Source organism: Protomyctophum bolini (assembly GCF_963924005.1).
Source record: "Protomyctophum bolini genome assembly, chromosome: 16".
Taxonomy (NCBI): Eukaryota; Metazoa; Chordata; class Actinopteri; order Myctophiformes; family Myctophidae; genus Protomyctophum; species Protomyctophum bolini.
The window spans coordinates 33323622-33339636 of record NC_137877.1 but is presented as its reverse complement, the minus strand read 5'-3'; the positions used below and the strand labels follow the sequence as shown (position 1 = coordinate 33339636).

The 16015-nt window shown below is 43.7% G+C and overlaps 1 protein-coding gene across 2 annotated transcripts in view; it reads right to left on the bottom strand.

Moving 5' to 3' along the window:
- igsf3 (immunoglobulin superfamily, member 3) overlaps positions 1-15710 on the bottom strand; it is an 84516-nt gene extending 68806 nt beyond the window's left edge. For both annotated transcript variants that reach the window (XM_080785641.1, XM_080785642.1), the window contains exon 1: positions 14673-15710. In XM_080785641.1, coding sequence (XP_080641767.1) covers positions 14673-14712 — 40 coding nt within the window. In that variant the 5' untranslated portion in view covers positions 14713-15710. The remainder of the gene's footprint in view (positions 1-14672) is intronic.
- Positions 15711-16015: the final 305 nt, after the last annotated feature.

Below are 16015 nucleotides of genomic sequence, written 5' to 3'. Positions count from 1 at the left end.
AATAACTGTGTATTATTTGACCAGAAAGAGATCTGCCCTAGCCATACGCAACATTTATTTAAAGATGTGTGCACAACACATGACCCACACACCTACATGTAAACTTCACCTTTCAGTTCACTTTACAACCTATTTCTCAGAGTGATGAATCCAATGCAGTGAGTGCACTATAAAATGATTTCCATTGATCCCAGGAAATCAAGGAACAGACAAATTGATCAATTCCATATTCCATATGCATACCTCTCTGTATCAGATATATTTATCAAGCCACATAAGTATTTGGCTAGATACATATTTGACTTTAAGCAGCATTAAATATCTGATCACAAAACTAGGATTCTTGTATAGAAACAGAAAACAGTTTCCCTTTGAACAGTTGAGGCAACAGTAGACTATGCCGATAGCATCTACAGACTGTGGTTGCTTCCACTGTCAAACCCCTAGACTCAGTTTATCATTCTGCATTCAGATGTATTACCGGTAATCCCTAGGACACTTTCCTGCTCGGGGCGCAGAGGCGTGATAAACACGTATCTTTTCATCCATGAATTCCTTATAGATATACACTAACACCACCCTAGTCTGTACATTTTTTCCTATGCTGGACTACACCGCACACAGGTCTCTACTCTCTATCGAACTCACTCTAGCACGAACTGTCTTTAGCTTTTATATTATGTCATGTGGGTTTATTCTGAGTTTGGAAATTGTGCTTGTTGTGGTCACATGGAATCATCTTCAACACATCCTCAAGATCAACACCCTGTTCAATTGAAGATGATGACCTCATACCACTACACCTCAGTGTTCAGACATTTACAGCAGTGGTTCTCAAACTTCTTCATGTCAAGGAGCCCCAATTGTATATGCATTTGGTCCAGGGGCGCCATCAGGACGGTAAAAGTGTGGGGGGGGTGGGGACTATTGCGCAGCTAAATGGAAACGGTGCTAGACCATGGCATGCACCAGCGCCAGTCAGCCCGGGTCGGGAAAAATAAATAAAAAGGACCAGGCTTCCCCAAATAGTGAGCGCTAGAAACGAGTCAAACAACCCAGAGACTACATTTCCGGGTATAGGCGGAGTGGCTGCAGCTGCCTGTCGCACAACAGAAACTGAATGTTAATTACCCTTTTTTTTGCCAGCTGAGCTTATGTCAACGAGGAATCTACGAGGTATATTAGCAGCGACATTGCTTTAATATGTAGTTTCAAGGCTTTTGCGGCCACATTAATTCCATTTTCTCCAGAAACTGGCTGTATCAAATATGAATGGACATCATTAACGATGCACAGCCACTCCCCTGACAGAAAGGCCGGGGTGGTCGGTTTATTTTTCAAACACAGTTCTTATATGAAGCGACCTAAAATCGCCCTATGGAGATTTAAATGCAAATAAAAAATACATGAACCTGTGTTTTGGAGGCCTCAGAGACTTTTGAGGCTTAAATAAAGGTTTCAAATTAATCACAAGAAAATGCACAGAAACAAGTGCATGTGTCTCTCTATTATACTACACTACACACCACACTACAGAGTGTGTGTGTGGATCTTTTCCTCTCTAGATTTCTCACCCTAGGTTAACCATTCTCCAAAATCAATCTGGCTCTTACTCCCTCAAGGCCCACAGAAAACATTTGGCCCCTTTAACATCATTACCAGACAGCGAGAACCAGCGAGCGAGCATTTCTGAAGATGCTGGAAACTGGAGGGAGAAAGAGGAATGTTCAAGGAAGGTAAATGTTGACATTTACACAGGATAGGAGGTGGCCATCGTACTGTAGGACCCTGCTGTTCAGTTGATAATATTGTCTGTCCTTTACCATTGGAAATGTACATAGAACCTGCTTAAAGGGCCATTCACACTAAGCACTATAACTATAAGCCAAATTAATGGCAGAGTTCACACCAAGTCACCAACTATAAAAAACACCAACTATAAAAAAAATACAATGGTGAAGTATAGTTATAGTGCTCAGTGTGAACGGCCTTTGAGGCAGTGTCTGTGAGGCCTAACGGTTGACCGTTACGATAAAATCACTTTGATCCTTACACGAGTTAAATTAACACAGCCCTGTGTACAACGGTCATTGTTTTTGGGTCATTTAAACACAGCAAAAGAGGATTCATTTAACTAATCCTAATGTGCAAAATCTGTCCAGTCTGTATGTTTATGGGCTTTGTCTCACGCCAGGAGCCCTATTTCCTTAATTTGGGGATTTAGTATTGTGTAAGAGGCGTTCCCCCGTAAACAATGCTCTCTTGTGCCACCACCTAAATCCTTAAAACACCTCCGCTACCCATTACATTATGCATAGGTGTGGTTTGGGCGTTACGCAACTTAAACCAATAAGTGTGCCTGCCAGGTGCCATTGCCTTTAAGAGATCTATTATCCATAATGCATTATGCCCTGGACCTTGCCTTGTGGAAGAGCAATGCGTGCTGCCTTGGAATACATTTATATCAGATTCAGAGCGTTGTTTTGCGTGTCCAGTATCTGACTATCTGCCATCCACTCCGCGACCAACACAGCCAAGTTGTGTCTTTAATTTGGTGATGAGGTGTTGAAACTAAACGAGGGAATAGTGCATAATGCGCCTTGGTACAAATCTAATAACTTATTTGACTAGACAATTAAACACATTGAGCACAAGGAATTGACACTGCTGATTATAGGGAAATTTGGTGTGGTTTGGGCTTTAGGGACTTTTGACAGAAAAAAAAGGATTATGACCACGGATATGCTCCAAAAGGCCTCTTTCCCCTCCACTAGTACTGTAGTGCCCTTGATTGGTGAGCATCAACAAATACTACTAATCAGATTATTCTTACTCTTCCTTCTAAATACGTATCCTTTATGTTTTCCTTGGATGATAATCATCATCTGTTATCAGAATGTAAAAATTACTTATCAGTGCAGTACTCACTGATAATCTCTGGCCCTCCCAACGCTTCCAATACCCTAGTTAAAAGGTCTTGGAAGCGGTAGAAAAACTAGAAATAATATCTCCAAATGATTCAATCTTTTAGAGCTATTTTAGAAATACCAGTAAGACGCCTAAGGACATAATTTTCAATTTATAACATGGTAAATCTATATATATATTCAAATATGTGTCTCATGAGTTTTTAAGTTTTAATATGGAGAATGATCTACTTGCATAGTGCCGCATCACTGATTGGAGTTGAGATGAGTCATTAAAGAGGGAATGTCATGCTATCCGCAAGGCGCCGCGTTGACAGATTGGATGTCTGCTAGTACAGTATTTTTGATGCATAACAGCACCGTCATACGGCAAAGCACACATCTAGCAAAGCCACAAGCACCTCAAACCGGGGAGATTTATGGGTGAAATGCGGCGGCTGGCCCAGTCTGTCACAAACCTTATTATTTCCACTACCAAATATTTTAGTTACACTAATATTGTTACTTTGTTTTATTATTTTTTTAATTAAAAAAATCTCTGGTCACATTCATGATTCAGCGCACTGGGTCTCTCTGAGCCCCACTGGAGGGGAGGGGCAGAACGGAAGGGAAGTGAGCAGACAGTCCACGCTGAACGTTGTGGGGACACAGGGGTCTTGGTGAATGGGAGGGAGTGGGAGTGGGACTCGAGTCTGATATATGGACTTGTGCAACAGTTACCCAAAAAAAACAGGCCAAATGCATTGTAACTATAAGATATTCGATAGAAAATTATATTTTTATATTATATCTAGCCAGTACAAACCCAAATGTGCCAACTAAACGGCTAGCCTAACCTGCTAGCCAGGCGTCGCGTGTAGTTTCAGACTGCTTTCAGTGAGACCACGTGATGTTATCATAATGATATTTTTCAAGGCCATTGGACCTTTAGGAACAAAAGGGAAACTCGTATGCATGCGAGCGAGCGTGAAAGGTGATCGCTTACTCTCCTGCAAGAACACGCCATGCGGTTCATTGCTGTGATCTTAGCCGACTCTTGAAGAATAACGTGGAGGAAGGAAGGAAATTGTGGGAGCCAAAGGTAGACAAAGTCACAAGTTACAACATTTCGAAATGTGGTTCTCAGTGTATTTTTAATGGAGGAAATGTCAGAGTGTATTTGTATGAAAGAATATTAAGAGTGAATGTGTAGTAAATGAAGCTGCAGTGCCATGAGGTTGCACAGAAACAAAGGATAGTGATGTGTGTGAACTTAAGTGTTTGATCAGCATCATCTTCAGTGATGTAGTTAAATCATTTGTGAGAATGCAACAGCCTTACTTCAATGGGGATTGTTTTGGGAAGAAGCAGTTGTCCGTGCAAGGGTCTCAGGTTGCAAAGGAACAATTGAATTGGGCAGCTGATCCAGAAGCCATTGAAGGGCGTGGAGGAGTGGGGTGATATGGAAGGGCAACGGCGAGCCACCTCGTGTTCAAAACGGTTAAGAAATGACCTCTGTAAACCCACTGGACTCCGTGTGTGTGTGTGTCCACAGTTTCACAAGTTTTCAGTTATTATATAGAGGGATATAAACAAGTTTCGGTCAAAAAAAGGGGGTTGAGAATGTGAGAGGTATGCCAGGTATGTGCCAGCAGAAAGACAGACAATTCAATCTGAATCTTTTTACAGGTCACACTAGCACTCAGGCTAAACAATGTTGGTATGCACTATGCAGGTACATCCCAAATCTCCCAACTTGCTTTGGGCCAGCAAGTCTCATTACGAGTTGGACCTCCTGCATGTACTGCTCTGTTCTAAAGTCTACTCTCTGATGTGGGTTGCTGTTATGGAGCCCTCTATAGAGCCCTGGAGCCCTCTATAGAGCTGCTACCTGGTTAACTGGACCTGAAAGCAGTATTTACAGAAGCAGGGGGGGAAAAAGAAAAAACTAAATAATTCCACATGTTGACAGAACTAGAAGATGGGGCTGAACAAAGGCGAAACAGCTTACCAGCTCTACACCCCCCGCCCCGCCCTCAACAACAAAAACAACAGCAGCAGTGATGGAGCATGAGCAAGCTGGTTTGGGTGAGTGACCCCGGCTCACACCACCGTTGACAGCCATTACACTACAACAGATTTCCAGCCGTAGATGCTTATTGACGGCTAGGCTCCCACCCCAACGTCGGCTTGGTGTGTAGCAGCCTTGCAGGGTGACGCTGTATAAATACGTCTGACTTAAGAGACCACATCTGTGTACAATACACATTCAATATCATTTCTCCACGAAAGCTAATGATTTTGATTTATGAACAATGCAGTTCAGATACTGTAGATATTAAGACTGTGGGTGTGTGTGTTCGTGCGTGTGTGCGTGTGTGCCAATAGAGAAAACAAGAAAGTTAGAGGTGGACAGAGAGGTGTGTGTTTGGCCTCTATTAGACACCAGTTACACAGGCCAGAAGAGCACCAGTCACCCACACATCAGTGAGAGGACCAGAGAGAGGTGGAAAGGGATAGCAGGCTTCACAGTGGAGTCTGAAGGTCGTGCACATTGTTAGCTTGTCATATGGCAGTGTGGGGATATGGTATAGGTTGCAGGTTAAAGACAGTATTATGGGGGAGGTTTTGTCAGCCATAAGCGTTAAGGAGGACTGCCTATTGTTCTCCTTAAACCTAATTTATATGACAGTGTCACTCATGGAAAATTAATGAGTACTAGAAAGAGCAGTTCCTGGAAGAATTTGCGTGGGCTCGCTGAGAACAGCTATAAAGAGTAGAATGACACTTTTAAGGAGTACAACAGTTGGATTTAAAATTAAATGCATAAATATGTTTAGCAGACACGGCATCTGAGTGGAAGTTAGTTATTACCTTGCAAATAGCAGTGTCTAATAACAGTGTGGCTCTCTGAGCATCTATAGGACTCCATATTTGGGCAAGGTTTCAACCTGACCCCAGTCACCCCACTACCAGACTTCAATTATATAAAATAAAAAAGTATGGTTAAATATTTCAAGAAATATAAAACATACATGAAAGAAATAGTTGGAGGTACGTTGACCTACTGCCAACGTGAACAGACATTTGGTGCCGGTGGGTTTTTCAAAACTTTTAATAGCTTAACATTTACAAGTTTGAATTAGGTTTCTAGGTAAAATAGATGCAACGTGAAACTGGCTTTTTAATACCCATTGACTCCCGCATGAATGTTTAAAATAATTAATATTTTAGTATTTAAAGAGAATGAACAGTGTTTCTGTCTCAAGAAAGGAATGTGCAAATACTTAAGAGTCACAAAAAAGTAGTCGGAATAAATAATAAAAGCAAAGATAATATGAGAGTGCTTGCTACCAGAGAGCCAACTAATTAGGCTTTACTTAGCGGCAAGAAAAAGATAATCTCACACACACACACACACACACACACACACACACACACACACACACACACACACACACACACACACACACACACACACACACACACACACACACACACACACACACACACACACACACACACACACACACACACACACACACACACACACACACACACACACACACACACGTGACACACGCACAAGGAGATGGCATATGACATCTTTCTTTTGCTCTCATTTGAACCACTTTTGTGTCACAGCAGGGTTATGCTGGGTTCCGTTCTTGCTGTGCTACAGTACCTAGTCCTGATTTATGGATCTCTTGGGCTATCATACGCATGACCCCACCTGAGTGCCTGCCTGTCACAGCTGTTAGGACCAGGCTGGTAGCAATGGGGCAGTATAAGACATGGAGAGAGACGGTGTGTGTGTGTGTGTGCGTGCCACACTGCAAGCGCGCATGCATGCGCATTATGTTCAATGGCCACCCCTTACCAACCTTGTAATAAATAAGTAATTGGTAAGGACAGAGTTGGAGTCAACAGAAGGGTAGGGTCTCTCTCTCTCTCTCTCTCTCAAGCCACGGTGAGTGTTTTTGACCAAGTTATTCAACCACAACATGAACACACCAACTGCACAGTTACAGACCAGGAGCGGTGAATGACCCCTCCTGGCCTTGCCTGGGGTGTAATCCCACTGATCCCCCCCCCCCCCCCCCCACACACACACACACACACTTCAGCGTGCATAAAAACGCTTAAACTACAAAGAACACAAACCATTAGACTTGACCCGAGTTACATAATGGGGAATCCAGTCAACAGTTAGACATACAATACTCAAGTGTACAGGACGGAACAGCATCCTCCATCCTATGTGACACAGATGCCAATAATAGCTATACCATGTAACTATATCTCACCAGGCTGCCTCACGGCCGCCTGAAGCCCCCACTCTAAAGTTTCCTCTCCACTTGTTTGTGCATGTGAACCATGAAATCACACAAAACACACCTGTGTGAACTGAGCGTTGCAACTATACTTTTATTGTTATAGTTACTGTACTTGTACTGTATTGTAGTAGTACGGTGCGGTATACTGTACTTTGATTGTTTTTGGAGGACATGAGAGTTACAGCGTGGGGGTCCCCGGAACATCCAGACCCCCAGGAACACGACCAGAGGACAGGCCCTGTTCCGGGGAGCCTCCCCGCGTCCGAAACGGTCGAGAAATGACAGTTATCGTGTTGCAGCTTTCCGTGATATAGACCAGTGGTTCTCAAAGTGGATTCCATGGCATCTCTAGTTTCCTTTAGGGGGGTCGAAATTGACCATTATGAGTCTGTAACTCTTGACAGTGAACCAGAACCAAATGGACCCTGACTGGTTCTAAATGTACACTGTCAGAGCTTGACATTTGAAAGTTTGAGAACCTCTAGACGACGGAGTCTGAGACCCACGTCGCGCTCCACAGATTCCATGTGGACCCTGAGCTAGTTTTTCTAAGGTTGCAGCAAAACAGAGTACCGCTAGACAACAACAAAGAGGAGCATGACTTTCAGGAAACCAGATGGAAACGATCAGCTTAGTTAGTAGGTAAAAGCGGCAGACAGGAAACAACATGACATCATTCTCAGGCATTGCTGATCCTTTTAAAACCGTGGGAGGAGAGCGTAATCAGGAATCATGAGTTCGTGCCAGTTACCTTAAACCCAGTCTGTGAATGCAAGGGTATATTGTGTGCTGCTGTGCACCCACCATATACAATTACAGACACACACACACACACACACACACACACACAACCACCTACCCCATATCCATTAGCTATGTGGACATCTGCTACCCCATCCACTGACAAAGACTACACCCCCATCTCTACAATTCTCCCCCAAACACACCCTAGAGCCCTGCACCCCCTCTCCTCCACAGCTTTTAATGACAAAGCCCCTCCGTCGAGCCCTCCTTAAAACCCTCGCAATCACAAAAACCCAGAATATAAGCAATGGATCTATAATGCCCGCATCCTGGGATTAGCCACAATTACGGCACAGCCGACTAAACTTGTTTCAAAATAACACCGGACGATAAAAAACAATCTGCTATCTTCGTTAATTATCCATCTTGCGCTTGTTCACATAAGCATGACAGCTGTATTTGCTTTGTGTGCGGCAGTTCATATGCATAGCCTATGATTGGCAGCTCACTTTCACTTTCTATCAAGCTCGGTGTTTGTGCATTAAGCCACTGATTGGAAAGTAAACCAATTCTCTATTAATTAGTCTACTTCAAACAGACTTCTCTCCCATTGTAAGTAATTTCTGCTCTCAGGCAACAAAAAACGCAAGCGCTTGTAAATACTTGCAATTATGCGCATGCAATCACAGGCATGCATGCATTCATGTGCTCACACAACTCACAGGCAAACACATCTCTTTCCAAAGAGGGTGTAGTAAGCTCAGTAGTCCGATGCATTTAGCATCTTTGCCAAACTGCTATCTATAAGAAAACAAGGGACAAAGCCTTCGTTATAACACTCACCTGACTCACATCATGCACTCAGTCCAATACTTATTTATTAGCTGCTTTTGATTGTATTTGACTAACAGTGGCAGCTGTTAAGTGAGACCAACATCAATTAATTTGCAGTTTGCTGTTTCGGTATGGGTCCATAGCGTATACGGTGTGTGTACTGTGTGTGTAAATTACCGGGTATAGTAGGCGGGCTCTAGACTGGATCACACTGGTGTGTTTGGAACAGAAACCAAGGAAAGCATTTTCAAGTTCACCATTCACGTTCATTCGTACTCTTTCGACAACACAGCTAGATGGGATGTTTGAGTAGGTGAGTAGAGAATTCTAGCCGTCTTCTAAAGACACAAGGGGAACACTTGCTATGCATGTCTAGAATGCTTTATAAAGACACATATACATTATATCTACTTGTAAGATTGTATAATGCCTTATAAAGTATCATAATACGTCATAGTTACTGGTTACTCAGACTTAGTCACAGGATCATAGTTTTGTTTAAATTGTTATAAATTTAAAGTATTTGTATTTAAATTTAAAGTATCAGGCCCAGGAAATGATTCCCAATGAATTTTTCCCATAGACATTTAAAAAAGTATTTATTTAAAGAGTTTACTTTAGCGTTACGCCGCGGACAAAGCCAACTGGAGTTGTGACAAATCATGACAATAAACACAATATTTTGGACCAAACTAATAATTACAAAGAAGAAAAAGAGTTGTTAGAGTTGGCTTTGTACTACGCTTAAAAGGTCTTTAAATAAATACTTTTTGAAAAGTCTATGAGGAAAATGAACGGAGAATCATTTCCTGGGCCCTGGTAGGGGGCGGGACTGCGACGCTCTATAACTATGAGTGTCAGGCTAAAGTACCAAAAATGGCCGATCTACAAGCTCACAACGTATCACCATGCGATGCGAGCGGCTATAATTACCTGCTCGGATTAGAGAAGCCAGGTTGAAAGCAGCCATGTCTGTCTGTGGTGTTGATGAATATATAATTTAACCAATGAAAAGTATTCACAGGAGCTTGTGACTAAATACTAACTACACTGGATCCATTGCATTAAACATTTCCCTGAAAAGTAACCGTCATTTTTAGGCATACAGGTTTTCTGCCCGACAACCATACAAGAAGCACATTAACAGGGGTACAGTCACCGTGACGTTTTGTAGGAGGACAAACGTGAGTACAGTACGTGCGTACGGTATAGTGTGTGTGTGCGTGTCTACGCTCAAGCGCCACTGACTGAATATGGATCAGCAGTGTGCAGAAGACAAGAGAGGCGTCACCATAGTTACACGGCCTTGTGCGTATCCCACCAGCGCCGGCTCCGTTCGGGTGGAGGATCAAGCAGAGTGTGGGACACGACTCGTGATGTGGGTGTTTATGTGAACTGGAATCCTCTGGCTAGCCAGTCATCACGGCCTCATGGAACCGCAGAGGGGTGAGATGTCCTTTGAAGTGGACGGTGGAGGCTGCTCGTAAACGGTCTGAGGTAGACCTGGTGCCACTTAAAGCACAGATTCCTGCAGTTCACAATCCACCTAACTGCAGCCATTAGGGAGATGGAACTATGTGATCTGGATCGGTACCCAGGGGCAACGTCTAATTAGTGCTCTCTGAAGGGGGTTGGGCTTGGCTGCAGTTTTCCTCAAAATGGAGTTAGAGAGGGAGGTCAGGGAGTGCGCGGAGACAGTTGGACTCAGTACAGTGTGTGTGTGTGTGTGTGTGTGTGTGTGTGTGTGTGTGTGTGTGTGTGTGTGTGTGTGTGTGTGTGTGTGTGTGCACATGCAGGGCTGGGTGGTTGAGCCATGCAAAAGTCAGCCCAAATTAACACTCTGAATGTGTCCAACAGGAATGGCTATGAATGGGCTGTTCGATCTTATCACACATGAGGGGGTACGATCTCAGGCATGAAACGATGTGCGCGCGAGAGAGCGCGCGCACAGTTGTGTTCTGGCAGGAGGTTGTGATGTGGGGGAGTGCTGACAGCTAATGAGAGGTGCTGCTACCCTGGAGTCCAAATCAGACACAAAACAGACACCGCCTCGGCTGCAACCGTGGCTCCAGTCGGCCTCCTGATGCAGTACAGCGGACAGGAAGCCTCCCTCAAGAAATTGTTTTCATCTCACAGTACAGTCACTTTACTTATCTCCCCAATGTCAACCGGAGCGAGGCCGCTAAAGCTTGGATCTGGGTCATGGGTTGAGAATTCCTTTGAAAGTGAAGGACATCTAGCCATCAATGCATTATTTCACTTTTCAATTAGAAATTCTGTCTGGCTGAGGGAATTCTACAACTCGATCCCAAATGCTTTTTTTTCTCTTCTCGTTAACTCTTCTGAAAAAATGAGTTGGACAGGTAAACTTTTAGAGTTTGTCCTTGACATCGTACTGTACATCAGCATAACGGTAAACTGCAGTGACAGTTGGGTGTGACTTTTAGCGACTGGTTGTAAAGTCTGTTATACAGGGCTGCTAGCCCTGAGGCTAGCAGGGTGTGTGATTCCTCTTTAGGTAGCCCCAAGGCAAGCCACTCTGCACTCCATCCAGACAAGTCCTGGCACCACGTCCAGACTCCCATTCTCTCATTCAACTCTACTGGTGCATGACTGATTTGATGTTTCAGCTCTCAGCCAATTTCAGAACAATGACAATGCCACGCGGGTTTTAAATAATTTATAGCAACTTTAATTTTGACTGGAAATAAATAGCACGCAGGTGCCAGCCAAACTGATATTACTGGTTTGCGGGGCTACGTTGCTTTGTTGTCAGTTGACACGACGGTGCTGAGATTGTGAAACACAAGGGCACAAAAGGCATTTCTTTGTGGGTTGACAAAGGAGTGTAGTTTCCAATTGTGCAAAGAAGCATGCATGCAGCACAGAAAATAAGACTATAAAAATAACACCATCACAATCCAACAGTTTCATGTGGCCCATATTTCGCCTCACAAGTAGGCCTTTTGCTTTAGGTTCACAAAAGAATGTAAAAGCATAGAAAGAAACTACACACAAAATGAATAATGGTACATGTTTTTTTGCATAATGCTCACAGATGTATGCAGCACATAGAGGTCGAATGAGTTATAGCATCTTGCCTGTCTAGACACAGTGCTCTGTCTTAGGTAAACAGAGGCATATGAATGCATTGACGGAAGCCAGACGCAAGTCCTTTGCTGGCAAGAAAGCAGAGCGAAATCTTAGAGACCCGAAGCTACGTGTGACCACCACCAATCATTCTCTCTACCCGGCATCTGAGATCATTCACCACGTGGTGACAGCTGACTCGAGATTCACAGCAATATTTAAAGTGAGTGAGCTGACCGGGCCTTGACCCAAGGGGCCAGAGCCCTGTTATTCTCTGCGAGAGAGAGAGAGAGTGAGTGAGTGAGTGAGTGAGTGAGTGAGTGAGTGAGTGAGTGAGTGAGTGAGTGAGTGAGTGAGTGAGTGAGTGAGTGTGTGTGTGTGTGTGTGTGTGTGTGACTGAAATAGCATAGCAGAGGGAGGTGCAACGCTCAGCTGTCATTCTTATTTGAGACAACAGAAAGCCTTGGTGATGAGGATTCCGGAGGGCCTCCACAAAGTTTAGACTTTAGTTAAACTAAGCTAGAAATGCCTCTACAAACCACAACTCGGCATGTAAAAATGGACCAAAATGGAGCCGTTACTAACTTACTGGAATTGAGACATTTGGCTGGATTCTGCTTACAGCAGATGATCACCCACCTTTCCTTATCAATTTCATAGATACCAAAAAACATCAAGCAAGAATGTTCACAATAATGTGTAACAGAAAATAATGTGCATCTTGGAGTCATTTTTTTTAATAAAAATGCCGTTTCAGCATTTTCCTGTATATTGTTAGGTCGGTCTGAAATCATCGAATTTAAAACTGGTCAACTGCTGTTCTACTGTCAGCACAGTAAATGGAAATCACTGAGTTATTCACTGTGTGTAACCAGACAGCTTTCTGCTTAACGTTACATTACACTTCAATTCAGTTATATAAACCAGGATGTCCCGGGTATTTTAGGATTGTTCATGTTCTCTCTGTCTCATGCACACCGCACACACACACACACACTCTTGAAGGACCCTGGAAAAAGTACATAGATCTGACAAAAAATGTTCAATCAAATGTTCTATGTGAAACAAGACAGTTTATATAGGTACATTATATATGTATATCCACACACAATCGCACATGTACTGGATGTCTGCCCAGCAGCGTGGAAACAGCAGATACAGGTTTAGCTACCTATAAGAGTGTGTAAGTGATACCTCAGGGTACAGTTACTGATATGGTTATAGTCTCTATTCTATTTCCAACAACTGTCACCCACCTTTTAATTCAGCTCTTTTCACAAACAAAATGCAAGTGCAAACACGTCGCACACCAGCTGACACACATAGCACACTCCTTGGCGGCTTGCCACACACACACACAGACAAATACAAACATGCACACACACACACACACACACACACACACACACACACACACACAGCCACTGACACAGAGAACGTATTTTGCACGCCCGAACGTGCACAATACACAAACACTCACAGGCACCTCCAAACTCAATGCCTATTTTTCCAGATAAAAGACATTTTCACATTGCCAGCTTAACTACCAAGAGAGCTCGAATCCACATAATGAACGCTTCTGAATAGCCAACAAAAGCCCTGTTTCATCCAGAAGCTACAAATGGAACGAACACCCTATCTTACGCAGCCAATTTGATCTTTATTGTGATTACGTGCCATAGTTTATTGTACCAACTGCAGTACTGTATATTGTGCATACAGCATATACAGGGAAAACCACAAGACATTCTCCTTGAGAAAATAAATAAATAAATCTATTACTGCCTCATTTGATCAATACCCTCAGTGGAAAGTGTGTTCTGATGCCTTGAAAGGGTAAGTGAAGGAAAATACAGACTAGTAATCCGATTGACCGAGTGGGGGCCCCTCCACTGACACCCCCCCCTTCCCCACCAGCACTGACATCCAGGAACAGAAAGAGCCATCTGGTGTTTGTTTGAGACAGTTCATAGACAGGATGTGTGTAGGCTATGTGGCTATGTACTGTATGGAATGGATGTATGGATATATGGATGTGTGTGTGTGTGTGTGTGTGTGTGTGTGTGTGTGTGTGTGTGTGTGTGTGTGTGTGTGTGTGTGTGTGTGTGTGTGTGTAAAGCTGTAATGTGGAATACATGTTGGATGGTATGCAGGCTATATATACTTGCAAAGACTCGAAAGGCCATGAAGTGTATATGTGACAGTCTTTAGGATAGACAGACGGTATGCAGGGTATCACTCTGACATGTGCCTGTTTCTGTACACCACTGGGTTGATATCCAGGTGACATGAGTGTATTAATTACAAAATATAGGAGGCTGTCATCTACATGCAATCCCGCTCATCTTTGAATAGAGGAACTGATTGCGTGTAGGGTTAATCTGAGATTTAACGTCCAAATGTCACATTAACCTAGTTCAACCCCCCCACACACACACACAGTCAAATCATACATGAACTCAGATGTTCAAAGCGGGCATGTTATTGTAGTGACTAATAGTAGTGACTAATATGACGTGAAATGATCTATCTCCCAAACTCAGCTAGCTGACGTCTAAAGCCTCTTTCACACAAACACACGCCCCATTTTGCCATGCAGGTGTGCCATGACTCAGGTGTGACTGAGACATTGCAGACACAGTTGATTTTTGTCCCCGTTATTTTTATGGTTGTGTTGGTCAAAATAGTAGGCTACACAGTAGAATACAGAATAATGCAGGCTTATGCTGTTCATTATAAATTAAGAGCAATCGATACATACCAAGCAGCGCACAGACAATTAGGATCGAATGGGTTTCCATTGTTTTTTGCCCAGCAGATTTTCCAATAATCCGTTATAAGGGCAATGTCTCGTCCGTTTTGATGTTGTAGTTTCTTTCTCGTAAACCACCTGTCCTGACGTCGGTCAAGTCTGCAGAGCCGGGGCTGTCTTCTTGAGAGTCAAATCCCCGTCGCTGTGGAGGAAAAGTCGACAGCAGCGGACGGGATGCCCTCACCTCTCTCCCGTGTCCCGCTTGCTGATAAAACGCTCAAAAGAAGAAAATTAGGTGTCTTCCCCGTTATCACCTATTTCTTATATTGTCAATGACGACATGCGCCTATGCAAGACGCCTCTATGCGACCCAACCCATCGTCTCTTCTGAACACATCTGTGGGAGACTGCGGAGGCGATTCACAGGAGAATGGCAATCCTCCTCCTCCTCAGCGAGACAAAGTCCGTCCCGGCGTAGCTTTGTGGATGACCTGCGCGTTATTTGGATGCGTGGACTGGACAGCGGACAATACCCCAACAAAAACCCGATGAAGGTTGTGCTAAAGTCCTGGTGGTATAAAGTAGGATGCAAATAAGTCGTATTTTCCCCTGTGTGTCTGGTCCTTTGGTGGTGAGAGGGGGATCCAAGCAGACGCTGGCTTTCTCTTCCACGACTGGTCCCGTAGCCTATAATCAATCTCCCACCAAGAAAACCCCAATGGGCGGGCGCTCTAGATGAGGCAGGCAACGCTTTGTGTGAAACAGCCACGGTAGATCATCTTAATCAATGAAATAGATAACAAACAGCGCATTTTGTGATCTTTCTCTTATGATTTCTGCCTGGGCTACGTGAACCTTAAACCGCCATGCCTCTGCTCCACTCTGGCAGGCAGACAATGGCCACTTAAAAACACTAATAGACTCAATCTTGTGTATAAACTAGGCAAAACATTTCATTACAACCTAATTTCAGCACCTGGCCGCCGTGATATAATTCCTTGGCACCGAAAAATAGTTCAAAGTCAAAAGCCCAAAGAAGTCTTCAATTCTCCCAAGGTTATTTCCAAGACTTCCTGGTTGTGTGAATGAAATGCAGTAGGTAAATATAAACTTTGTATTTTGTCCAGCTGCAGTTTGAAAACCTTACAGCGTGCTGGTAGTGCCCGCCCCTCGTCTGAAACTACGCCCCATACGGGAGGCCTTGTACAACCCGTCCTCCCAGACGAGAGGACAGGGAGGGGCTACATTTGCATTTAAAATGTTGAACTTGAATAGGCAAGTGAGTGAGTTTGCAGTGGGTTCCCTGGCCCCATTTCCAGTGGTTTTTATGGTTTTCGATTTATGGAATAGAT